The sequence below is a fragment of the Haemorhous mexicanus genome, chromosome 6, assembly GCF_027477595.1.
Source record: "Haemorhous mexicanus isolate bHaeMex1 chromosome 6, bHaeMex1.pri, whole genome shotgun sequence".
Taxonomy (NCBI): domain Eukaryota; kingdom Metazoa; phylum Chordata; class Aves; order Passeriformes; family Fringillidae; genus Haemorhous; species Haemorhous mexicanus.
The window spans coordinates 29,771,834-29,799,310 of NC_082346.1; the positions used below are offsets into that span (position 1 = coordinate 29,771,834).

The following is a 27,477-nucleotide window of genomic DNA, read 5'->3' on the forward strand; positions in this document are numbered from 1 at the left end:
CTACATTCAAAGTTTTTGCTTAAAGGTGGTTAAAACCATAGGTAGACAGTATCCCTGAACTCCATTCAGAGCAGCAATGAGGAACTTTTCTAGGGAGGGTCAGATCATCTATTGATTGTTCCCTAATCCATACCACCTGCTCCCTCCAAGGTTTAAGACACCTTCAAAATTCACTTTCATCTTTGCTCTGGGAATAAGAGGATGGAGACAGCATTATTTCAGATGCATCAAGGACCGCCTCTATATCCCATTGATAGATGTAATGTAAAAACATTTTTTCCTACCTTTAATGAAGGAAAGAGTGAAAAGGACTCACAAAGTGTTCACCTTTTCTTTATTCTTTAATTTTTAATTTCTTCTTTTTTAAAATTCTTTTATTTTCCTTTATTATTTTTTCCTTTTTTTTTTCTTTATTCCCCAACTAGTTTCTCAAGAAATAAGGCAGACAGACCTGTGTCTCTATTGAAATTTCATAATAAACTTTGACAAGTTGTTCTTAGGTGCTTTCTATCATGTACTTCTTGATGGGAATTCAGTTTTGTCCCATCTAAATTTTACCAATGACTCCCCTCAAGGAGAGGGCAAGCACAGTTGCTCAATGGGTGTTCTTCAGAGGATGGGTCTGTTTTATTAGGTTCCTTTTCCTGCTATTGCTGTGGGTTTGCAGTGGCTACCATAAAGACTTGTACTCTCCCTTTGAAGCAGCTTGTTCATAACATTATTTTCTTTTGTTGGGGAAATTTAAAAACAATGCATGACAAAGAATCTTCTGGCAGCCATACTAAATAAATTTTCAACAGTTTATTAAACTGGGGACAGACTTGAGCTAGGCTCTGGGAACTTAAAAAACTTGTCTCCCCAAAGTTTTGAAAGCTTCAGATTGAGGCCTCCATATATGTCTTACTAGTAGAGACTCCTCTTTAGTGTTAAAACATATTTTATCAGAACATCCCATTAAAAAATAAAGGGATTGTGTCCAGACATCAGCATACAGGTAATTCAGGTGTACTTGATAAAAAACTGAATAGTGCATACAATAAAGAGAACTGGGTAACAGAATCAGGCCTGAAATCAAGATACACTAAAGACATCCAAGAATTGTTGCTATAATTTTAGAGGGGAAATTTTGCTTTAAAAAAAGCTAAAAATTTGAGGTCCCTTTCATGGATACAATTCCCAAAGTTGTGAAAAATGAATTATTGGTGCCAGTTTTTACACTGTGTAGCTCCACAGTTATCTTTGTTATGCTGACTACGTAAATTTTTTTGGGGATGTGTCTGTAGAAGGCTGGTGTTGAGTCTGTAACACTGACACTCTGATGTCTTTTCCTCCTCTTTCAGCTAAGCAACTATTGGTGAAGATCAAAGAAAGGGAGGAGGAGGGCTGACAAGAAACAGTGTATGAGAGATGCCTGCACAGCTTTAATAAATAAAAAGGGGTTAAGGCTTCAAATCTCTTGCAGGATATCTGTGCATGTGGGGCCCTGTTTTGCTGTAACAAGCTACATTACAGTACACTGTCTTATTTAGACCTACATGAATCTCATACTTTGAATATTAATTTATATTAAGAGAAGAAAATTTTAAATCATTAGAAATACTTGAAAATATTTAACAGTTGCTAATCTACCGGAAACCACTTCTTTTTCAGCTCTGTTTCTTGTTTCCCTCCACAGCAAAATTAGATTTGTGGCTTTTAATGTAGGTGTCTAGTTTGTTTCACTTTCCAATTCACAAGAATTGAGGAATGTATGATAAGAGCCTAACTTTCCTTCCCTCCAAAAAATACCAACTCTACGTTGAAACTTAACAAGATAAAAAGGAAAAAAGATTATAAATACAAGGTAAAATTTTTTTCACAGTTTGAAATATTGTCAGCTAAAATAAGGCTTTTCAGGGCTTTTCATAGGAATATTAATGAGACCTCACAAAAAGTATCAATGTGCTTGTGTTACATAAATAGTAAAAATGTTTGAAACAGAGGCGGATCAGGAGAGCAGCATTACAATCCATGAGACATGACACTTCCCAATACGCTGAGAAGTTATGACACTGTGTTTCTTCTTCTTGAGTAGAGACAAGCTGCAGTTCTGTATGAGGGGCTGCAGGTGAGGTGGACTCTGTTCTAAAGCCCTGCTCACTCCGACCCTATAGATGCAGCATGTTAGGCCTTGTGTTAATGCTAATGATGTTACCCCAATAGATTTGTGTCAAAACTTACCTTCTGTTTTCAAAATTAATGTGCTGGCTGTCCAAACATTTGGCAAGCTCTTGTTAAGAAGATGCCCACCTAGGGTTTTTATGCCATATACTTTTAAATTATTTAGACTTTCTTGCAGCCTCCTTGCTATGTTTCAAGTGAGAGTGAGTAAAACTAACTGTAACTAAGTACAAATGTAAAAATCCCGAAGTTGTGATTTAGTGTATATGTAACTGAGTGAGTTTCAGCTTTGTTGAGCCTTCAGGATGTAAAACAATAGTAACATTACTGATTAGTGACTTACAGTACACTAAAATCAGAAGAAAAATTAATCCAAAATTTAAGTCATAAATGATCTACCAACAATGGACTGGTGCATGTGTGAAAATGGAGGTAACTATGGTGTGGCATGAAATTTTTATTAATACAGGTTTGTGATGTTCCCCCTGTTTGCACATAGTGAACATGTAAATGAGTTCTGTAGTTCATTACAAGCAAAATGCCAGTCAGTGCTCTGTGCCTTTTCTTTCAGCTAAAATGGTAATCTAACTGTTGTGGGATTCTACATGAAAAACACTGTGGGCAAATTATATGGACATGTGAGCAAAGCCTGATGTCTTTGTTACCGCGGGTGAGACTTCCCACTGCTCTGATATGGCAGCTCTGTCCTTGAGTGTCCTGGAGATTCCTTTGAGCAAGGCAGTGTTGACTGGTTCTCCTAGCCAGGAACGTGGGGTCTGCCTGGGAAAATGGCTATCAACAATGCAAGGTCATCTGTGCCTGTTCTCGCTGTTTGTTGCTTTTGCTGGTAGCTGATAAAGGCCCAAAGTCTGAGTAACGGGAGCAGCCAGGGAAGCATGTGTGGCTTCATCCTGTTTTTGCAATACACTCCCTGCCAAGCTGCACCAAGAGCTCTTTGCCTGTAGAGCAAGAGTGGGCCTATATATCCAACAAAACAGGACCAGAGGGACTCATTAAACTTCTAAACATGACCTCAAACAGGGTTTCTTAATTATCTGAAAATGTCACCAGTTTGCATTAGAAAATCTCAGGGCTTTCTAGAGCTTGGCCAGATTTTGATGCCTTCTCTCAGTAACACAAATCTATCTCCTGTTCTGCAGTGTGATACAGTCCTAGGCTATTTTTTTCATCTGTGTGAAGCAAAATCATTATCCCACAAGCAGATATTGCCCATCCTACAGTAAGTACTCGAGTGTTTGCCATTAAGCGAATATCACAGCAACAGGAAAAGTCGAACCAGAAATCCTCATAGTAGTGAGATGTAGGTTGCTAGTCCGCGGTCACCAGTTCAGGTGCACGCTATGCCGTTTGTTTCTTTGCAGCACACACATCAACTGTGCGCTTGTGACAAGTCGGCAGTTTGTGGTTAGCTTTTCCTGTGAGCAGTGAGAGTACTGAGCAGGGAGGGTCTGAAGTCGCATTCAATGTCACCTGGACCACTACGATATTAAATAATATAATGTAATATGATAATGGAAACGTTCTTAAAGATTACTTCCCAGAACTGTTTGGGGATAGATCTCAGCATCCTGGCAACTCTCCAGCTAACAGAAAGCTTATTTCTCCTAAGCAGTGCCTGTAACCAAATGGCTTAGATTGCTTTGATGGAGAAGATGCTTCCCTCCAGGGATATATGCCTGGCACAGTACCTAGTAGCTGGAGTTGACCTAGTACCTGGAATAGGCAAAGTTTTGGAAAGAGGGACCCTAGACAGACCCTAAATTTTAACTTTTTTGCAAACTTCTGATGAATCCTTAATGAACGGAAAACGGCTGCATTGCACTTGTATACCTGTCCTCACTGTGAGTAACAATTATACAGTTTCTCCATTCCTCTTTCTTTTCTTTTTTGCCCCAGTATTGGAAAGTTTTATTTTGTAAAGCAGTTGAGGAGCAAGAGAGATTTTGGTTGCCTTTGCTTTTTGAAGTTCAGCCCAGGAAGACTGCTATTTCTATTTCTGGTAACATCTCACAAACATCACTACTTCCATTCTGTTATTCAATAAGTTGTGAATGAAAATGTTTTTTCTAGTTTCCTCACTTTTACTGCTTTGACAATGGTGTGTTTTAATTGTCTTTAGTTGAGTTTCTTCTGAATGTATAGATGCAAAGAATGGGGATGCAGGCTTGGTTTTGGTGGTGCTTGTTTGTGTTTTTTAGAAGGATAGAGGATGCCTGAAGAGAGACCTTTGAGAGTGAGAGAAAAGTATGAGATGACAAAGCTGACATTACTATTAGACAAGTAAAAAACTTCTTTGTTTGATTCTGTTCTTGTTGGCACCTAATTTACACTGGAGCAATTTCGTGAACTTCAGTGAGTTTACTTCTGAGAGTGAGATCAGTATTGACACCTCTTAAATCACTTGGGTCGTGCTCCATAATTCATTCGCAAGTTACTTTAATTAGTTGCAGGTAAACCCAGGCTTCCTGGAGTTCGCTGCCTCCCCAGGAATGGGCTCTGCCTGCTGTTCCCTGGCGCTCCGGGGTCCAGCCTCCGCCTTCTGTCTCATCGCAGGGCTGCCTGTCCGGTGAAACGCGGGTCAGGGCTCTTCCCCCCGCGGCTCCGTGTGCCGGACGGAGACGGGGGCCCGGCTCCCGGCGCGCCAGAAGTTGCTATGTGGGAGAGAGGAGCGGGGCTGTGCAGGGCCGGGCGGGCGGTCCGGCCGCCGAGCGTTATGTAAGGGCGCAGGGGCTGCGGGCCGGGATGACTGACAGGGAGAGGGAAATTCCTGGGGGAGGGGGAGCGGGAGCGGCGCTGCCCTGAAGCCGCTGCCAGAACCGGCGGCTCACGGAGACCTGGCGGGGAGCGCGGCTGTGCAGAAAGGGAAGCGGCGCGGGAGGGACGCTGCCGGGCAGCGTGCGGAGCGAGCGGGCGGCGCGGGCTCCTTCCCCCGGCGGGGCAAGCCGCCTGGGAAATAGGGGGGCAGCGGCGGCGGTGCGAGGGGACGAGGAGCGAGCCCGGCTTCCCCCCTCCCGGCGCGTTCGAGCTGGGGCCGGAGAGCGGCGGGGAAGTGTCGCGCCGGAGCCCGGGGTGCCCCCGGCGCGGCGGCGGCCCCGGCGGCGGCGCTGCCCCTTTAAGACCTGCTCGCCGCCAGTTCCAGGGAGAGGGAGTGACCTCTGGGCTTTGACAGCTCCCCTAATAACTAGCAGCGCCCCGGCCCCGCCCCCGCCGCGCCATTGGCCGGCGGGCCGGTATGCCGCGCTGCCATTGGCTGGCCGCTTCCCCTGAGCGAACCTTTAGAACTCCGAGACACAATATTCTGTTACATTGTAGCAAAATGGCGACTGTCATTCACAACCCCCTGAAAGCGTAAGTAGGAATCAAAAATGTACATATTCCGCGTGGTTTAAATATGAAAAAAGGCGCCTTTCCTGCGCCGGCTGCCAGCCGGAGCCGGGTGCCGGCAGCCTCTCGGCGGGTCCCTCCTCCCGCCCTCCTTTCTGCCCCAGCGGCTCGCTCGTTTTTTGTGCAACACATCCCCGCGGCTCGCGCCGAAATTAACGAGGAAAAAATTGTTGGGTTAATTGGCGCCCGGGCGCGGGGCGGGAGGCGGCGGGGCGGGGGGCGGCGGCGGGGAGCCCGCCCGGCGCTCCCGGGGCTCAGCGCGGGGTCGGCGGCGGCCGCGTCCCGCGGGGGTGCTCGCACTTGACAGCGTCCTGCCCCCGCTGCCCCGGCGGGCTGGCCCCGCCACCGCGCTCAGCGGGGCACGGACCGGCCCGCGGGGGCGCTCGGTGCGCGGTGTCTCCGCGCTCCCACCGCGGCTCGGAGTTGCCTCCGCAAATCTTTGGGGAGTTGGGATGTCTTGACGAAGCAACCTCCCTCGCTTCTCGGCCGGGCGGTCGGAAAGCGGGGCGGCGGGGGCTGTGCCGGTGCGCCTCGGCGCTCGTACAGGAGAGGGAGCGAGGAGGCGAGGCAGGGAAGCAGACTTGGGTGAAATGAATGACTCGGGACTGCCGGTCGCTGATTTTGGGCAGGAAGTCCGGAGATCTGTTTTGCATATGACAGGCTTTCGCTTTTCAAAGTGGCAAAGAGAGTTGATTGTGTTTCCATCTTGAGAGCGGGCACAAGCCGCCGAGGGCTGTGCGGACGGGGTCTGACCCCAGCTTGAGAGAGGGAGGGGGCAGGTACTTCTGCTGCGGAGGTATTCCGGGGTTCCCGATCTGGAAATAAGGCTGATTTCTCAGGGGTACCGCGGGAGCCGGTTGTAGTCTTCTGGATCGCGTCCTTTATTTTCCTTGTGGTCTGCAGCGCACGCCGCTAATCCCCCAAGGCATTAGGGAGAGTGGGATTTGGCACCGTATGTGGGGAGCGGAGCTATCTTAACCTTTTTCAAACGACTTCCCTGCTAACGGGGGCAGCGCTCTTGCTAGTAAAGCAGGGAAGCAGAGTACCTGGCGGTGACGCTTCGCTTGCACTTTCTGGCTGCGCTGAGTGGGTGTTTTTATACCTTTGAGTTTTGTGAGATGAAATTAGGGCTGCGAGGTTTTTTCTTTTTCTTTTTTTTTTTTTTTTAATTTTTTTTTCTTTTCCCGACTCGAGTTTCTCCGGCTGGAGTTGGAAAAACACTTAAAGGTTTTTCCAGGGATTTCTGCCGCTGTCTCTCTGCGATCCGGAGCGAAAGGAAAGCCTCGAGCTGGGAAGGGGTGCTGACATGTTTATCAGCTCTCCTGCTCCGTCCTGGCAGAAAAACCTTTGCTTTCATTTACTCGCCCTCTCGGATATAAAAATCCGCGGGGAGAGGGGAGCGCAATTGCAGGGCGTTAATCAAAGAAGTCCGAGTGTCCTCATGGGTGGGTGCCGAGGGACTGAACGCGCCCTGAGAACCGCGCGGCACAGGCAGCGTTCCCCCCCCCCCCCGCTCCGTTCGACGGCAGGTTTGACGCTTGTGCAGGCGACAGCGATTTCTCCCCGTGCCCCTCCCGGCCGCCGGGCGCTGCCCTGGCGCCGGCAGCGCACCCCGGGGCCGCACCGCCCGGCTTTGCACCTGGGCACGGAGCACCGCGGCTGTGTGCGCCGTTCTCGGCTCCTGCCGGCAGCGGGGAAGCCCGGGCTCGGGGGCCTCTGGGGACGGCGGGGGGAGGCGTGGAGCTCCCAGGAGCGGCCACGGCCCCCGCCCCGCCGCCGGACGGGACCTTGCCGCCTCGCCTCGCACTTCGTGGCACCGTGGGGCTCCCGGCAGCCGCGGCGGATCCTGCCGAATGGCTGCTTGTGCCGAAATGAATCGGGGCCCGATCCCGCTGCTGCTAAAGTCGGGGAGGACAGGATGAGGCCATTTATAATTAGCTCCCTTCTCCTCCCCTCGCCCCTGGGGGGTGTGAGAGGAGGAAACAATAGACATCAAGTCCTGGTTTCGCTTTTCTCTGCGCGCCTTTTAAAGTACTAAGGCTATGTGGAGGAAGCAGAATTGGTACTGGCTGTCTGACACCATCTGTAATTTTGTTGACAACTTGTTTAATAAAACATTTTATAATTTTCACTTATTCTTTAAAGTTGCTGATCGGGAAACAATACACATGTAAATAAATTATGCATGGGATAAATTAGGACAAAAGCAATAGGACACATAATAGGGGAGGGATGCAGTGCACAGTGTTTTATCCTCATGTGTCCTTCCTGACAATGAACGGGAGCTGAATGACATTTGCATTTCCTCTGTCTGCGTTTTGATTGTATCTCAGAACCCACAAACGCCCCCTACAGAAACCGGCCACACAAAGGTTTTGCTCCGAAATGGGGGACAATGTAGGAACTGAGAAATCCGGGCTCAGGTATCAAGCAGCTCCTTGTGTGTGCTTGTGCTTTTAAGAGTGTCCAATATTCAGTTCGTCTCTGGCACTTGGACACACATGTGGCCTTGTTCATGCTAGACTAGTCTCTCTGAATAATGTATTCCAGTACCTGAGTGTCTGTGGGAATGCATTTCTTAGAACATCTCAGTGTGTGGAGTCCCTTATTAATGATTGGTTTCTGCCTACCCAACTTGCCTCGTTCTCTGTCACTTTCTGGTTCTCTTTTGGTGCTTTCTTCCCTTTTCTCTCCTCCCCTTCACTTCCACTGGTGAACCAGTCAACCTGACATGACTGTCTGTTATTTCTGCCATTTATTAGCTTGTTGTTTACCAACACGGTGCTACAGACAAAAATATCTGAGATCTAAATTTAACAGATCTGCAAGGTAAGGGTTGCAGGTGTTTGGACAAGCACATGTTTCTTCATCTGTAGAAGTGGCAGTATTCTGACAGCTTAGAAGTGGATTCGAAGTGCTGAAGTTATTGTTGATGTTTTTTTCCCCAACTAGTTTGTGTGTGTATCTCCATATTTTTTGTTTGCATCTTCTTCTCCTTTGGATATTTTAATATGAAGACATTTGAGTGGTGCAGTAGAAGAAACAAATGCATTTAGAAAGTATTCTGAATTACTTCAAATGTCAGTCAGAAATCTCAGTGGACTTTGTAAACATTAATTAATTAAACCTCTCAACGCCCCTGTGAAGAAAGGATTATTGCCTTTGTTTTATGGATGGCTAAACTAGGACAAAGTGGTTCAGAATCTCTCTAAAAGATGAAGTCTAGAATGCAGGCATTCAACATCCAGTTTTAGCATTTAGTCCCATTTCCTGCATCTCTGCATTATTAGTGATGTGCATATGGTACCATAATGCACTTAATGTAATTAAGACCTTGTAATTTACACAGTCTTGTTGAGAAGCAGAGCCGGTTTCCTCCCACCCCTTCTCTGTCTTTACTCCCACAAATGACTTTTATTTCAGGTTGTCAGTTAAACACACTAAGTGGAACATAGGTTAGGTTGTTGCCATTTCAGCATGTGAGATCCCCTGTGCGGTACAGCGCTCTGCCTGGGCACTCACCAGAGGGCTGCTGCCTCCCTGGAGTTCAGCAGTGCTAGTGCTCTCCCTTTTGCTCAGGGCAGCTTCTGGGACAAAAGAAGCTAACTCAGGCTCAGCTGCTAGGCTAGCTCACTTCCATGCTGACTGCATTGTTGGATAACTTTGATGGACTTGGGATCACTTATTCTCTGCCAGGTGTTTGGGGAGCAGATCATGACAGATTTGTGTGCACAGTGCTAGATCTACAGCATGGAGCTGATCTACCAGGCCTGTTCTGTCTCTGCATTCCCACTGCAAACACACAGCAGCAGTTGGGTTTTCAATTGCTGTACCTTCTCAGATAAAATTGCCTTGACAGCCAACTCTGACCTTTGGGCTGCCAGATGACCTTCCTTGTGATGATGAATTCGTGTCATGAGACACCTGTGAAGAAGTGGTCTGTGTTCGCATCCCTGTTTCACGTTGGCAAGAGACCAGTGTGGGTCTAGGGGTCTTGTATGGCAAGAGTATTTCATTAGTGATTACTCTGGCTTGAACTCAGGCTGGGGACTCTTAACTGGAAGGTCCTGTATCCCATTACACATCCCTGAAACAGCCCTATGTCCTGATTAAGTGCTGATGAAGACTGATTTTTTTTTTTTGGGGGGACATTGTTGCATAAGCATCTGGTTACTGGTTTTTAATATTAAAGTGAAAGTGTAATGTGCAGTGCTGCTTTCAGCAGGCGGAAGCAATAAAATAGACAGACAGGTTGCCAGTTCAGTGTTTACAAGTGATGTGGAGGTGATTTTAATGTGGCCTTGCAAAAGGGAATTTTCTTCTGCTTGATAGAACAGGGTTTGTTGGTCACATTAAACCATGTACCAAAACCTCTACAGCAATTCCAGTGTAGCTCTGATGTTACTTAAAAACATAAGTGAGCCCTAATGTGACATACTTCAAATCAAAACTGTTGTCCCACATGAAAACCACATTTTCTAATATCTCAGCAGCAGCTTTCAGAGAAAATGGGATGAATGTTACTGTGTTTATATGAGGAAATATAAACATAAAACCAAAGTCATTGGAAGGCAGAAAAGGGAAGTTAAGAAGACCTGAGGATACGCTGGTTTTGAAAATGAGAGGCTCTGATAGATGGCATGTTGCTTGTTACAGTGTTATGTCTGATTTCACCAGTCACTTATGCATGATTAGTTGTTGCAGTGCTTTTGTAATTTTGTTTTGTTGGTCTTTCAGTCTTCCACAGTCTGTCTAGATGCATGGATGGATGGAGGTTGTATCTCAAAATTGCCACTGAAGAAAAAGTTTTAAAAACATTTTATTTCTGGTGTGTGAAAGCAATATTGAACTATCTGGGTTGTGCTACAGAGGCCTAAAGGTATGATTTTTTGGAGGGTCTTATAATTTCAAGGTAAGCACTTGTCCAATGGGCTGGATGCATGATAGCCATTAGATAGGATTCACAGTGTCCGAGTGGGAATAGTTGACGCAGAGGTCAGGTACGCAGAACAAAGTGGGGATCTGTGTCAGTCTGAGTCATGGGGAAGGTCGTGTGGCTCATCCTTTGTGGAGCCTAATGAAAATTGATTTCCTCCTCTGCTTTCCTAAGACTGGAAGCATGGTATTTGAAGGTTGCTCTCAAGAACAGACTTTGTCCACCTTGTATGTCTGTCTTCTACAGCTTATGACAGTTGGCTGTACCTCTTCTGTCCCAAAATGAGGCATTCCAAAGCCCCCAGTGGCTGTGAATAAACCTTCTTTTAGCATTGTAATTTGCCGAATATGGAATTTTCTCACTCTGGTTTGTCTTTCATGTCAGAGCTGAATTTCTTTGCTCAGTAGATCAATTTTACAATCTTGGTATTTATTCTGGGCTCATCACTGTGTTGTCTGTATGTGATGTTGCCTTGAGCAAGAACCATTCCTGTATTGTTTATCCCTGAGGACTTGTAGGAGTGGAATGAATCTGTTCCGGGAGTTGATGGTTTTTTCCCTTGGAGACACCAACCTCTGATCTGAGGTTTCCCTGTCTGGGGTGACATACTCCCATGTGCAGACAGGCAGCACCAAGGCAGAGTTGCTTGAGGCCTGTTCTGAGGGCTTCATTAGGACTCTGCTGCTCTTCTGGCTTTGCCTGGCAATTTTGCCCAGGATGCAGAGACTGAGGAGTGTTAATCACTTCCTTAGTGCAGGTCTCAGTTTTTGCACTGATTTGCTTCTTAAAGGGAAAGATATCTCATCAACACAATCTAAAAGGAATCATAGCTTAGGAATACTTTTCTTTTTCAAAACCAAAAATTTTCAGATGGAAGTGCTTCTTTTTTTTTTAAATTTCTCTACGGTTTGTGGAACCAACCCATACATGCTGGATGAGTGCATGAGAAGCAGAAAGTTGTTTTCTTCTTTCTTATTTCAAAAGGAAGAAGAGAACTGCACAGTGTGTTTTTACTGTCCAAACTGAGTGACATGTGACACAAATATTGCAAGTGAATGCTTGAATACTGAAAATTTAAAATCCTTATTTTTCTTTAATAGCCTAAATTATTTGAACATGATACTTTAAAAAAAATTGTTATATATGGTTTATTTCCCAGCAGAGCATATTTTAACCACAGATTCCCAGCAGATGTGTCAGAAAAGAATAATGCAGTGTCCCAATGGCTGCTGGCAGATACCTCTCTCATAGCAGCATCCTCTCCAGGGTGGGAATAGCAGGAGTATGGCAGCACGTGGCTCAGTTTCCAGGTTAGCTGCCTGAGCCGGGTGCGGTCAGAGTTACGATTCCAGCTGCATGGAAGGTTTTCCTGGCACTCCAGCCTTGTCTGAGGGGAGGCTGCATGGGGAACCAGTGGAGCAGCAAGAGCAGGGGAGGGACAGGTACTGATGAGTGTGCACTGGGTGGCTGTGATCAGCAGCGTGTGCTTGCCAAATCCTGATGCATTAATTTCATGTCCTGCTGAGCTGTAGCTGGGAGAGTCTCCTGCTCAGGTGTTGATGGGGACACGGGCTACATCAGTGCTCTTCTGGTGAGAAAGGCTGGAAATATTCAATGTCACAGTCTGTTGTGACAAAACTGGTCCAACCTGAGGATCATCTCTCCATTCATACACAACAGTGAGTTCTATTAGTCTGATAACTTTCTACTTTCTTTCTGATAATTTCCATAAATGAATGTAAAATTCCAACAGTAACATATATGAAATTTTAGTATGCAAAAGAAAGGAACTCTATGTAACGAATAGTTTCTCTGCCTTGTTTTTGCTCAGATTCCTGCTGTGCTACAATATACAAAGCCTTGTTAAGACATTGTGCTAACTTTTCTACCAACACATGGTTTAATGCTTCCTGCCTTTTAGTTCTCAAAAATCTAGATAGGTTGGACAGTGCAGAGAAAATCAGGTGCAGAGCAGTGAAATAAGGCCATGCCCTGAGTTGGTTAATTTCAGCCTGCCCTACCGCATCATCTGGCAGGGCTGATTTGATCTGATCAGATGCGGGCATGCTACTTCTGCCAAAATGCAAAGTACAGTGCTTATGCTGCTTTTATGCTTTGAGTTGGCTTCATGAGAGCCACAGGAAGATAGATTATGGCTGTTGGAACAAAATTCCCTCTTGAAAATGTTTTGGGTGCTTTTCATGTTTTGGAAGAGTAAGTGAACACCAGTTCAGTGCTTTGTGTCATAGGCTTGTGAAGTTTTTGGTCTGCTTCTAGGAACTTTGGAGTTTCTAGTATTCCTGTGGATCTACAACCTAATGTGACTACTCAAAGAGTTGGGAGAAAAATCAAAATGGCTGGACTGATAGCCCAGATAATTCACTATCCAGTGAACACTGTGAAAAGAAAGTTATTGTGGAGACACAGAGTTAGTATTAATTCTTCAAGGGAAAAGTCATGTCTATATTTTCATTTCACTTCCATTTCAAGAACAGTTTTGAAGAAAGTAATCCATGGATTTGTGACTGCTCAAGTGTTTTGGTCTCAATATTGTTTCCTGAAAGACTGTGTTTAATCAACAATGGTGACAAATACATTTTATTTTTATGATTACTTTAAAACCTGTGCAGTTTGAATAAGGAATAATGGAAACAGTGGCTCATAAAGCTATTTTACTGCTAAACTCCTTTGGTGAGCATTGTGTGTGAGGCTGCTCTCCTGAGTGTTAAGAAAAATCACTACCCAGTGTCCAATATCAGAAGTCATATCATGAACCCACTTGTATCTACAAGCTCACCCTGATGGCTTTTGCCTTTTTTTTCTGAACTACTAAAAGCTACTTTGAAGACTGTAGGTTTTTGTGTTTTCTAGGGATTGTTTATCCTCAAAGTTTTTAGTTTATTAACATATACCTATTGATGTGAAATGTGGATTAAATTGTGATGACAATTTTAATTTAGAGATTAGTTCCTTTTATAACTGGGGTATTACAAATTCAGAGGCATGTGAGATGTGATGGGAACTTCTACTGAGTCATCATATCTGACTGATCCTTTAATTTTTAGGATCTGCTTCGCCAAAAAAGATGTTTCTGTTAATGCTGGTGATGTTACCCTTCAGTGATCTAATGGCATGTGGATGAAAGTGGTGTTAATACCTCCACAGGCAGGATGGGGCCCCAAAGGCTTCTTTCTTTTCTCTCCTCCTGTGCTAATGCAAATGAATGGGAACTCAGTCGGGTTACTGGTGTTATGTTGGTGGCAAACAGGCATTCCTGAGGTCAAAATCTAACAAAGTAGTGTTGGTGGGGGAAATACATTGAAAACTCTTCTCCATTTTCTGTCACCAGATCTGATTTGTTTTTGTCAGTAGTCTCAGCTGAATGTTTTATCTTCTCCTTGCTTTCCCCTGCCTCCCAACCTCTTTCCCCCATTGACCTCTATGAGTGCAGTCCTGGCTGCTGATTTATCAGGGCAGGCTGGCTCAGCACTGTGTGGAGATTGCTTTTAATTAACTCTCTTCTTTTTGCCAACCTTCAGGGAGCAGCAACCCTTTAATGATTATAATACTTTATCTGGATTTATATCCGCCTTATGTGTTGTTTGTTGCTCTGCTTCCTCACGTGCTCTTCCTGAGTCATTTCCCAAAATGAAAGGTTTGTTTCAGGTCCCTCATACAGGATGAGGAAGAGAGGCTTTAATGGCTTCTGGACTGGAAGGATGGACTCTCCATGATCTACCTGAGTGTTTTGGAGGGGGATGGGGATTATGAGGTGATGCATTTTGGGGCTGTCTTGGGGCAAGACTCATTTCAGTGACTTGCCTCTATGCACAGGGAGAGGCAGCTTTGTTTTGTGGTTGCAGCATGACAGTTGAGTACCTACTAAATTGAATCTGCCCCCTGACTTGTTTTATGACATAGGTAAGTCATGAACTCATTGTCACAGTTAGGTTAACTCTAGTGACTTCTCAGCCTGACTAGCTGGAATGTTGCTAAAATGTAGTTATCTTATATATAAACACAGGTCTAAAGGAGGGTCTCTCTTTACCTGCAAAAGTCTAGCTTGGCCTTCTGTGAGTAGCTCTACCAAGTGAAATTTCTTCAAACTGAGCAGAAAGCAGCTATATAAAGTTTCTCCCACCTGGAGTATCCTACAATGAGGATTTCAGGAGATTCCGGCATGAAATAATTAGGATAAGTATGTTATTTGCAATGTAAAGTTTGTGTCACTTTTGTGCCAGAAAAATACTTTATAATCATGCTTTAATTAAGCATCATAATCCCTTTTGTGGTGTAATTTCCTCCATTATTCTGTGGGAAGAATGGCATGCACTGTCTGACTTGGTGATGGTCACACAGGTCACGCCATCAGCCATTGACTCAATGTTGCTTTGCTTTTGGTGTTGAGCATAAGAGTGAGTGATGTTTTGAAAGTGAGTGGGAATCCTTCCATGTTAGCACTTTCATGACCAAACTGAGGAGTGGAAAAGTGAGTTAAGACTTCCTGCCTGGTTCTGATGGAAGAAGTTCACCAAAAATTACAGTTATACCATCCTTAATGGCAGTGATTTATGACCAGAGCTGATAAAGGCATTTCTAGGATGCAAAGACTTTACCATGGAAATGAACTAAGTGGCAACTACTTTTGCATTTCAAAGCTTCAATGCTGTGCACTAGTCTGTTTGGTATGATTTCAAAGTCATCAGAGTGAGAACACTTTTATGTGGCTGCTTGTAAATGTGTGTATATAATGTGTATTTGAAGCCCCTTCGTTAAAATGGCAGAGGAAATTAAGAAATTCCCAGATCTAGTCCTCCCTTACGGAGGAAAAAGAGACACCAGCTGAAAGGAATACAGTGGTGGGTGCTGATTATCCAAATTTTGGCAGCACATCACTGTGTAAGATCATCTGTGTCATCTGGTCTGTGGTTTGTGTTTCTGTCTTCCCTATCTTCTGCTGCAGTCAACTTTACTTGAAAAAAATAGTTATTTGAATTTATATTTTTATGTGTTGCTGCTGCGATTCCACAGTAACCAACTCCTGGCATTCTCATCTGACCAGATTGCAAACGTATCTGGTTCAGGTACTCATTCTGCTGAGATCTGAAAGTAAATTCTCTTCTTCCCTATTATTAACTTTCTTGTTTTGTTTCCACAACTAACTTATCCACAAAGTTCTAGGGTTAGAAGAGGCTGTCTCCTGACACGTCTTCTGAATTCCTCACTGCAAAACACACTCACCATGCAGAGCTGAAACCTGGCTGGCCCTCAAAGGACAGTGTATTTCCCGGGCTGCTGTTTTCAGCTACCTTCTCCCCCATGCACCCCTCAGAACAGGAGAAGAGCAATGGATGAGGGGTGAGCGCTCTGCCTTTGGGAAAGGCTCTGACCTGAAAATGGATTGCAATTCCAGCCGAATTCCTTCCCTTGGTAACAGAATTGCACTTCTGGGCTTTGAGCTCTTTGCATTAATTTCATCTCTGCTAAAGTTTCCCAGTCAATTAACCATGTCCATCTCCTGTTCTAGCAGCCACATGTGCCTTTTCTGCTGCAGCAGGGTTTTGAGGAAGTAACTCCCTGCAGCCTTTGCTGCAGCAGTTTTCCTCGAGCATCTTCCCTCAAGCATGGTTATCAATCAGGACCTGTCAGGTTTTTTTCCCTCCAATGCATCTATTTTCAGAGCTGTAGGAGTTTGACCTATTGCTTTTGTCTTTATAAGTACTGCTTTTTACAACAGGGCCCAAAGCTGCATGAAAATTTCAGTCTTAGTGTGAGGAGATTCTGCTAAGCCTGGATATTTCTTTTGCCTTCTGTCATTTTGCCTCCCTTGGGTTTTAATTTTGCTTGTCCAAAAGGCCTCGTTAAGCTGGCCAGTAGCTCTTGTGTGGTTGTTCCAGGCAGCACCTGCAGTGCAGAGTTCTCCTCTGAGTACTTGGCTAGCAGGATTTCATGAAGGAGCAGTGAGTTCTCAGAGGCTGGAGTGTCTGGGAGATGCTCAGCCCTGGGGTTTGATGTAGGCTACCTTTGAAGGGAGTTCTGCACCCAGCTCTGGAAGAACGGTTTGGATGCTGGCACTAGTGGTCCCTTGGCAAAGCACCTAAGGGGCCATGAGTGCCTTGAACATGATTTCCTTGCGTGTTGTGCTATGATCAAAGGTCAGGTTGGGCTAGAGTGCCTATTAAAGCAAGAATCTATGCTTTTTCTCTTGAGCATATGGGTGAGCCTGGTTCTGTTTCCATAGGTACCTATATCATAAAGGCTGCCATCCTAGTTGCCACTAATTGGGCCCTGTGTGGGCACTTTCAGACAAGATGACAAAAACCAAATTGGCCACAGTGGCTCAGTTAATGGAAATGTAGGTTTAAAGAAGGGTTCCTGGGTCTTATGTCCAGTTCTTTGGTACCATGTCAGATAATCTCTTTCATAAACTGAAAAGTCCTTGTCTTAAATCCCCACTTGGACTGTTTGTTCCCATTACTCCTCTTGGGAGGGTTCCAGAACCCACTGCTCTGGTGGCTGGAAATAGCATTTTAATCCCTAGCCTAGCCCTACTTGTGACCAGTTTATTTCCATTTGTTCTGGTGCCAGCATGGAGTTGTTAGTTTAAATACTATTGCTCCCTCCATGTCTTCCTCTCAACTATGACTTGTACATTTGTGCAACACTATTATAAGTCCTGTCAGTCTTTGTTTTGATATACTAGACTGTCTGTGCCATCTTTTCCTTTCCTTTGGTCACTGAAGTATTTATTGTCTTTGTTGTCTCTACTCCAGCTTGGATTACTCGCATTCAGCTTTCTTGAGTGTGAGTAGACAGAGTTGTACTTTGTTCCACGTGGTTTTGCCTTCTAAAATAACTTTCTCTTTTACCTCTTCTGTGAAAACCTTGCTTTTGCATTTGTTTGCGGTTGTGCTGCTGGTTCAAAGTTAACTTGTGGCAGACTAATGCTGTTATGTTTCTTCTTCTGTCCTTTCAGCTGTCGTTGAGATGATGATCTGCAAGTTATTAAGTGAAATTTATACTGAATTCACTCCATCCAATTCTTCTTGTCTGATGCTTTTAATTTCCTTGGTGTCCCTTAGCTTATGTAAGTGGCTAGCTTTTCTCAACACACACACTTTTTGTGCCAAGGCCATTAATGGAAATACTGATTTCAGCTCCCAGAACTCCAGAGGTAACTTCTCATCAGCACTGTTTCTGTGTTCAACCCTCTTTCAGTAGTTTTTCAGTCTTCTCACCATTCTTTTAATAATTCTGATCTTCTCCATTTTCAGTAATTTCTCATATACTGCTGTATGAAACATTCTCTAGAAGTCCAAATAGCTAAGAAGTATCTTATGGAAGCAAGATGTCAAGTTACTCTGTCACAAGGTATCAATTTTGCATCTTTGTCGTTTCCTTCTTTGAGACTGTTCTTGATTGTTTTGTGCTTAAAAAACTATGTGTTAGTAAACTCTAGCTCAGTTTGCCTTACTGAAATAATTCCCAAGGCTTGTGTTCTATAACAGTTAACAATGAGTATCTTATTTTCCTTGAAATACTCTGGTAATGTAGTAGCAGCCATGATTTGCAGTATCTGTTTAAAGAACTTGCTAGTAGATGTATGGTTTCATGTCTCAGCTCTTGGGCAGAGATGATTCAGAATCTATGCCATGACTGCACGAATGTTGTTGTGGCTTCCACTGCAGTCATTGCAGTGAAGCACAGCATTCCTTTAGTTCTATGCTTGTACCTATTTTGTATTTAATCTATGTACCATTCTAACTGCAAACCAGCTGAACTTTCTTTGATCGTTTTATTTTGATGCCTGAAGAATATTGCTGCTTTTTAGAAGCTTTTGCAAGTTATAGTTATAACTCTTGACTTTGGCAATTCTCCTTATACTTCCTGACCTTTAAGATCAATTTTTAAAATTCTGTTACTACTGTTTTCTGCTCCTGAAGGGTGTCTGTTTAATTCTGATGTCCTTTTCCAAGGCAATTATTCAGTCAATAATTTCTCTAGTCTTTCCATATGAGTTTCAAACAATTCTTGCATTTTTCTCTAAAAGAAATTCCTGATGTTCTGCTGGGTTCTGCTGCTCCCATGCTTAAGGAACAGGTTTGAGATACTTTGTGATGGTGATGAGTACTGTTCAATTTTGTACCTATTCTTAGACTGCAGAAGACTTAGGCCGTGTGGATATGGGGAAAGCTGGGGTGATTCTGTTTAATACTAAGTTGTTTGACTTAATTTGATGAGGACTAAATGTGACTTTTAAGATTTCATCAGTGTGAGACAATGTTGCATCTTTCACCAGAGTTGCAACCACTAAGTCGAAATTGAAAAGAGCAACATAAAGTTGATTTTTTTACATCACCTTATTCCATTTTTCTCCAGCATTATTGGTCTTATTCAGAGAAAACTATGTGTAGTAAACACATAAATATACATATATTGGGTATAATATAGGAAAGAAAGAATGTATTTACATGTGGTGTTTAGGAAAGCATGGTTTTGTTCATTAATCAATGTCCTTGCATTTTAAACATTTCCATATGCCCCTGATTTATAGCAGTACGTGATTCAAGCCTTTTCTTCGGGTCAGTTTCACAAACTCATAGAAATAGGAAAAAATGATACATATATCTTTTTTTTTCTTACTATAGAACTCTGGGAACTTTTAAAATATAGCAGTCTTTGGATCAATGCATATCCCAGCAAGACCTTGCATAAGTGACCTAAAATCGTGTGATCAAACCTCTTCTCCCCTCCCCATCCCTAGAGAGATATTTGCAATTAGATAAAATGAGGACAGAATATGCATAAGTATCTGTTATGCTGGGATTCCTGCCCAGAAAGGAAACTAATGGCCTGAGCTGGCCATAATCTTTTGCACCCTGTGTACTATTGACAAGGCTATGGCTTGAGATGTTGGGAGTTCAGGGGCTGATTTTTGCTGCTGTCTTATGGTAACCTTTCTAAATTGACTGCTTTCCAAAAGAAGTGGAATTACACAGCCTATATTTTACTCATCATTCATTGTCAGGGACATTTTGCTTGTAAGAGAGGACCTGATTCTTCGCTGCCTAATGCAGGGCTTCTCTGGTTTGGAAGTGTTACACATTCACTTTGCCCAGATGTAAATGACCACATGAAGTGCAAGAAAGTGGAGAACTTGAAGTAGAGTTGGTAATTTTTTTCTATTTAATTTATCAATTTACTGCTAGTCACTGGTTCTTCAGAGTGGAATTCTGTGAACAAATTCATCTCTCTCTAGTTAAGTTAAGTAGCCCTTTAAAGCCTGTGTGACAAGTTGTCTAATACTGTCATACTACACAATGTAAGAGGGTGGCAGATGGATGGCACTTCAGGAATCTGGAGGATGCTTTAGGTACTGTTGCTGTTTTCTTCTTTCTCCCAATGCATATGGTAGGTGTCAGCTTGCCCCTCACAAAATTCTAGTTTTGCAGTCCTCTCCTCTCTAGGTTTGTGGGTTCTGTCTCATGACTTGGCAACAATAAAGCAGAAACCCTGGGCACTTACAGTTCTGTCAGTCATCCTCAGATATCCCAGTTAGCAGATTCACTGATGAAAAGGTTTTCTTGGAGCAGGCAGGTGATGTGCATGCTAGTTTTCCTCTCTTACTTTGCTTCAGTGTCCTTGGGGTAAATGTCAGTGAAAGTAAGAAGTGTTTTGATAAAAAGAGGGGCAAGGTCACATGAAAAGTATGCCCTCTTCCATATTCCCAAGGAAGGTATCTACCAAGCATTTCCATTGTTCTGCCCTGCATAGCTAAATCAGGAAAGGTGCCAAGGCCATACTGAAATTTGATTCTATTTTGAAATTATGTCCAGTTTGGCATCTTTTTGAGCTGAGAAAGTTTGGCTTGCTCTTCTTTTCCACTCACAGTAATTTGCAGAGTGGGAGATTTGGGGTGAATCTCTGTTTTCTGTGCTTACAAGGCAGCAGGAGCTTCTATGTCTGGACTGGAATGTGTTGTTTCAACACACTGAATGTGAAAAAAAACCCCTTCAGCTTCATACAGACTGTGGTTTTTGTTTGTACTCAGTCAGTGTGATTTCACTGAAGTCCAAAAGTTATGCCAGTGTGAGACACAAACCAAGTCTATGTTATTTCAAGACAACAGTACCACCAGAGAAAATTCCTTTTATTCCACCCGCCCTCCTCCCCCCCTTAATTTTTCAGACTCTCTGAGCTTCTCAGCTATTCAGTAGTGCCTGATGCTTATAATTTGGCAGCAGATGTTGACAGCAGTAGCCACCTATGAGATCCTTAGCAGAGGTCTATAGCCTAACAGACAGGACAGACAGCAGATAGCTTCTTAGTAACAGGGCTGGGTCAGAACAAAATCCTGGATCTCAGCACTTCTTGTGAGCTTTGAAGACTGAACCTGGATCTGAAGTTAAATGTCTTTAATGGACAGGATCCAAACACCCACATGCTTTGGCAGAGCTCAGATCCAAATTCTGTCTACCTAAAGAATCAAGGTTCTGTTTTCCTGTGGATTCTTCTACCAGTGAAAAGCAAGAGAAGGGATAAGACAGAAAATATGACACATTGGCAAAATTGTTTTTCAATAATATGTTTTTCAAAGTTTTTTCCATGAGGCGTCAGCAGCTCTTAAAAAATCACAGGGAGAGCATACAGTTGTCAATGAGCCAGAACGGTTAAATGTTTTTAAATATTTGAGTTGGGTTATTCCTTCACCTTTCTTTCTCACAAACATGCCTAGTAAAACTCCAGTAATGAAAACACTTGCTTGGGGAAGGGGATAAAATCCTTTTCAGCAAATAATGATGGTGACATTTTAATTGCATCATAACAACACTGTTAGCAATGGTTTAGGTTTGGCATTGAACTTATACACAACATTTGTTCTTTTATACAGTATTGGTATTGCATAGTAAAAATAGCACAATTGCAAAACTCATTTGTTACTCTTCTGCCAACTTTGTTCAGCTGACAGTTGCTGTTTGAACTTTTAAAGCAATGTTTCATCCATATGTTAATACCAACTGTACAATTAATTCTCTCTGCTTTCAAATGATTCTCTTGTGCCTTAGTGGTTATTTTCCAGTTTGAGCTACCTGCAAAACCACTTCTGTCAGATGAGCTGTGCTCATCCTGAATAGTTCCCTACATTGAGATGATAAAGAGCAGCCACTGCCTTTAAATTTCCCAGAACATTCCTGCACAGAAGTTGTTGCAGGCACTTTGCTTCACTAAGCCATTTCAGGATGGGACTGTTCAGAAGTTTTCATCTTTCTAGTGTGAGATTTGGACCTACTCTGTGATGCTTTGGATGCCATATATCCTCAGATTATTTTCTATCTGTGAAGGATTAAAAGAAAAAAATAAAATCAAGAGGACAAAAACAAGACTGAGATCATTCATAAATGAACACTACAAGTAATGGTAGCTAGTACCAAGGGACAGCTGGCACTGGAAGTCTCCACTGGATCACACTTAAACTAGTTTTAGAATAAGAGAGTGAAAAAATCAACCCATTCAATAGGGAGGGGGAAGAACCCTCCCCAGGTGACATGGTGCTTCTCTGGGTAGTTTCCAGCTGGGAACAGGCTGACATGCAGCTAGATCTGCTGCTGCATCTTCATGGGAGGTTAGAATTCAGACCGAGAAGGCACAAGTAAATTTTAATTTAAAATCTTTTGAATTCTTCCTTGTTCCTACTGTTACACTTAAACAGCACTTTATTTTGGGAAGTTTTTTTTTCCCTTTGTTTATTTCTTACAGTTTCTCATGGGTGATACTTAAAATGTGAAATAATCATTACGCAACATTTGTGTGCAGACTAGAACCTAATCCCCGAGAGAGGAATCAATGGGGTTTCATACCAGGAAGGGCATCAGAGGGGGATACACTTAGAGAGAGCAGAGAGGAGCTAAAAGTGCTGTTGGTCCCTAAGAAGTATCTCTAACTTAAGGGTTTGATGGAATGGTTTTGTTTCCTGACAGGCCTGCTCAGAGTTTCACTCAATGTTTCCTTTTACATATGTATGAACATAAAATGTGATGGTGAACTTAAGGGTACTGACTGATTTTGGACCCAATCCTTATTTGTTCCAGGAGATCACTAAGGTGTTCTGGGACTGGTAGACCTTGGCTTACTTGGAAGTTGTTTGAATGGTGATGAAAGTTACACTGTAATAAAACTGTGGCTATGCAGTAGGGGACAATGCTTTTGTGAAGCATTTTTTTCTGCTGTAAGTTGGTCACACACCTCTACAGTAATAACCCTTACAAACCTACTCCAGTGGCACTGGTGCTCCCTGGGACTGCCTGTGCTCTGAGGGAATCTGGGGCTTCCTGGCAGTGCAGGCAAAGCTCCATTTTGTCTCTCCAAGGATAGAGGGTCAAGGCCTGTTCTAGTCCAGTAGTGGAGAAGAAAGAAGTAGGAAGAGCAGGAATGGAGAACAAGGGGAGGATGACTCCTGCTTCTCTTTTTCCAGCCAGGAGGGTAGGGAAAATGGGAATGGCACATGCAGCTGGGAGCTTTCCTCCAGTGGCAGCCACTCCCACTTGGCAGCCACCAGCATGCTCAGCCTGGTTTGCAAATGGCTTTGATAATGTTCTTCTTTTGGAGGTTTCAAAGAACCTATGCTGACTTGAGAAGTCTTCCTGAGGCACACTTGGTTAAAACCTTCAAAACGTGGGCTAGGAGCAACTGGTCAGATCACCCATGGAGGTTCTGTGGGATCAGTAACTGGGCCTGTGCTGCCTGATAAATGCAAATGATCTGGGAAAGAATGTGAAGAGGAGGTGGCATACTAAGCTGATAATACTAAGGATGCTCCATATGGGAAGAACACAAGGTTGCTGCAAAGTGTTGAAGAAGAACCCCATGAAACTGAATTATTTGTGTCATTAAAATGACTGGTTGTGTTCAGTGTAGATAAATGCAAATTAAGACACATAGGGGAAAAATATCCCAAATTAATATATACAGGAATGGGGACAGAATTGGTTACTGACACTGAAGAGAAAACTTTTGGAGTTGTAATAGATCTACCAAAATATGATATTTGTGCTCAGTAATAGGTAAAGATAATAATAAAGTAATGATTAAAAGAAAGGGAAAGAGGAAGGAAGACTGAACGTTAGGAGTTAATATCAAAGGAAAGAAAACAAACATCATTACAATGAGAAAATATTCGACACATTACTGATCTTTCCCAACGTAAATGATTCTATGTTTCTGTAATTCTGTATAAGTCCAAGGTATGAAGAATGCTGGAATACTGTGAGCAGTTTGGTCTCCCTGTGTTGAAAAGGATACAATAAGCTGAAAGATATACTGAGAAAGAAACAAGAAGGATCAAAAAGGAATGACTTCTGTATGAAGAATTACTAAATTGGTTTGGGTTTTCCAGTCTGTAAAAAGATTTCAGAGTCTCTCTCAGAGGTTCCTGAGATCAGGAGCATTGTGGAAGAGGCAAATAGGGGATGGATTTATGTTCATTCTCCCTCTTGAAGTCAAAAGTTAGGACATCAAACAAGATTATCAAGAGACTGGTTCGAAAACAACAAAAGGAGATGCACTTTTGCTAAATGTTAAATAAACCTGTGAAACTCTTTACAATGGGATGTATGGGATATTGAAGTTTACCTGGGCTCAAAAAACAGCAGCACTACAGAAGATAGATCCTTCAATGGCTGTTGAATTCCTTGATATCTGAATCACAGTTTGCTAGAGGCTGAGATGAGATACAAGTGCATTTCCTGCAGAATATCACAATATCCATATTTTGTGTTCCTCCTTAGGGATTCCATACTGGCCCAAGTTTAAGACCATGTTAGATGGACCTTTGGTCCGACCTGAAATGGCCATTTTTGTTTCAAGGTCTTTGGCAGTCACATAGTACTTAGCAGTGTTGCAAGAAAGGCCTTGAGAAGTTTCAAAATAAGAGACCCAGAAATGCAAGATGGAATTATGATTACTGGCTGAATAACCAGAGCTTTATTTTGTTCTTTGCAATGTTTGCTCCTGCATGTCAACCCTAGGGGGAAGTCGGTGTGCCAGTTCACCCAGGTCTTGCAACAACCTGAGACAACCTGTTTATTAAACATACACTTTGGCTTCTGTACAGAGGAAATGGCATGATCCAGACTGGTAATGCAGAGACTTGCATTTAGTTTCTGCCTACACCACTGACTTTCTGTATATTTTCAGACAAGTCCTGTAGTGTTTCCCTATGGAAAAACATACATAAAATCCTTTATGTCTCTTCCTAAAGAGAAGTTTGAGATACAGGGTTATAAAGTGCCAAATAAGTGCTGAAACTTGAGAGTGAATGCAAAGTGTTTGATGCTGATTTTTTTAATGGGCATTACATTTAAGAAATTTACTGTCTTTACTGTCTGTTCATAGGCCTCTTGTTCAGACTGAGTATGAAGTAAAACCTATATTCAGATTCATTCTAGAGGAAAAAAAATCTTAATTAGTTGTTCCTATACTTATTAGTCACTCATTTGTTTGGGGTGTGTGTGTCAAAGCTGTCAGGGTGAACCCCTGGGAAATCTGCAGTGGTCTGATCTGACTAGAGGAAGCATTATTTTAATTGTCTTTTGTCCTGTTGCAGTTTCATTTTGCTTTCTTTTTCTCTCACTAGGTGACTGTTTGTGGAATGAATTTTCCAGTCATGTCTCAGATTCACAATCATAAGTGACCTTTGGTCTTCCATGTGGCTCTCTTTCTGCTCCTGTGGCCATTTGCAGACATGTCTTATAAGTTAATATTTATAATGAAAGGCAACTGATGGCACTTGCGTATGAGGTGGTTGTCCTCTCTTCGTGCTGTGTACTAGCATGCCTGAATTCTGATGAGAAGACAGACATTCTCTTGTTCAAAATTAAAGGCATTCAGTAGATAATTAATAATTGCATATTCGGCTCTTCATGAGATATCTGTAGATTCTAGGACAGTGTACACATTGGATAAAAGACGTAACAAAATCCATCTTTCTCAGCATGCTAGCCAGGTGTTCACACAGCTTTCTACAGTTGGGAGGAAGCTCTGATGTGCTCCTTTTATGTATCAGCATTTGAGCTCTCAGATATCACATTTTTAAGAAATCTTTGGAGATGAAACACAAACTTTGGCAGCATGACCAAGAGGACCTACCTGGTCACCTTCACTACCAGGATTCAAGTGCTGGGATCGTGTCAGGGCTGTGCCTCAAAGCTGCTGCAGGTCGGGAAGTGGGGCAGAGGACCCAGGTGCTTGTGCAAAGCTCCTCTAAGTCCGACTAAAAACTTCAAAACACTTTTCAAATGAAATAGCTGGGACTGTGAGGTTCCTTGAAGAACCTTAACACAGCAGAGGAAATCAGCAGGTCCTATTAATGTATCTGCTTCGTGCTTCCACGTGGAGTACTCCTACTGGATATGAAGGCAGTGACAATGTGAATGCAAGTCTACATTGCAAATGTAAGGCAAAAGATATGCAATTGCTTCTTGATATTATTGCATGTTTCCAGTGCTTGCTGATGGGTTCACAGGGCCACTGCAGCTGGCTGCTAGGAAGATGTGTGGATTGTGAGGAGAGGCTGGCAGAAAAATAACTAGTATTGGTATTAATATATTTTATTTTGTGCCAATTTTTTAACTGTTCTTATCTGAACCCATGAGTTTTACTTTTTTTTTTTTTAACCTGATTCTAATCCCCACTGCAGGCTGTGTGTAGAGTGAGTGAGTGCCTGTGTGGTACTTAGTTGCCAGCTGGGATTAAACCATGACACCCTGGAATTTGTTTCCACTTACACTTTAAGCTGCTTGTGTGCCAGTTACAGCTACTTTTTGACTTGGAAAAAAATGGTATTTGAATTACGTCTTACTCTCAATTTAGGTAGTTTCCTCTTGCCCACGTGTAAATTCTGTATGAAGGTCACCAGGCCCTCTTGCTCTTTTGCATAAGTGTAGAGAGGTACCTAAGCATGGCCTAGCAAACAGATATTCTATGCTATGCAAACAGTAGAGGCATCCGTGCAAAGGGCATCCACGCCGCCTATGCCGCCAGGGAGTGTGCTCAGAGGGTGGTCTTGTCTCAGGCTTCCCTTGCTAATGTGACTCCTGATTGTCTGTGTATGTTGCACTGCTTCACTCTCTGCCCAGTGACCAAAGGCATCCAGTTATGAAGCAAAATCACAGATTAAAAAAACCCAAAAGAACCACAACCAAAATCCAGCCCACACCACACCCAGCCCCCCAAGAAAACAAACATTCTAGTTGAAGATATGCCACTTCTTGAGTAAAGTACTGAAGGGTGTATGGAACACCTGAAGTGCCCATGAAAATGAAGCAAAATATGTTAAACTAAAATACAAACACAAACACTAATTTAAGTGTTAATATTTCAGTTTATGTGAGTATTATGCCTTAGTTTCACATTCCTTTATCCATGTGCAATCCCAGTTCTACTTAAAGATCTTCTCTATCTTTTGGGTCTCTGAAAAACCATAATCTAGAAGTTTTAAGACAGTTGATAACACTGTGAAAGGGTTAATTTTGAGTCCTTGCCAGTCTTCCAAGCTCAATCCCCGTTTTCCTAACCTGATGTAATTTTTAGTGGAAGAAAATAGAAATATTTCTAGGTATTAGGATATTGTATTTCTTTAATCCCTGGAAAGGCCAAAATGAGGCGGAGAAAGATAGGCAAACCCGTGACAAAATGAAGTGATGAGTTACCACTGTTGAAGCAGGGCAAGAGGTCAGGACTGAGGGAAGGATTGAAAAGAAAATGTGTGTGCATACATGTGTGTTCTGCTTTGCTTTGAGAATAAGTCAAAGAAAAGGACTGCAGATAAGAAGGCATCCAATCCTTTAAAGGGTTTGCAGCTTTTTTATTTGAAGAAACTGGTATTCTCATGGGTTAGGGGCATGTATGCAAGTTTTTTCCTCACTAATCTCTTGGTTTCCCTGTAATTGCAATAGGGACTCTTCCAAAATGTAAGTTCA

General features: G+C 43.0%; 1 protein-coding gene across 6 annotated transcripts in view; it reads left to right on the forward strand.

The window, feature by feature from the left end:
* The first annotated feature begins 5,398 nt into the window (after positions 1-5,398).
* Positions 5,399-27,477, forward strand: part of DPF3 (double PHD fingers 3) — a 154,592-nt gene continuing 132,513 nt past the window's right edge. For 3 of the 6 annotated variants that reach the window (XR_009486936.1, XR_009486937.1, XM_059849622.1), the window contains exon 1: positions 5,438-5,529. Coding sequence is in view for 4 of the 6 variants with exons in the window: in XM_059849622.1 (XP_059705605.1) it covers positions 5,498-5,529 (32 nt within the window). In the remaining 2 variants the exon portion in view is untranslated. Of the gene's footprint in view, positions 5,530-17,744; positions 17,873-27,477 lie in introns of those variants that run through there. The other 3 variants (XM_059849625.1, XM_059849621.1, XM_059849623.1) reach the window with 3 other exon arrangements.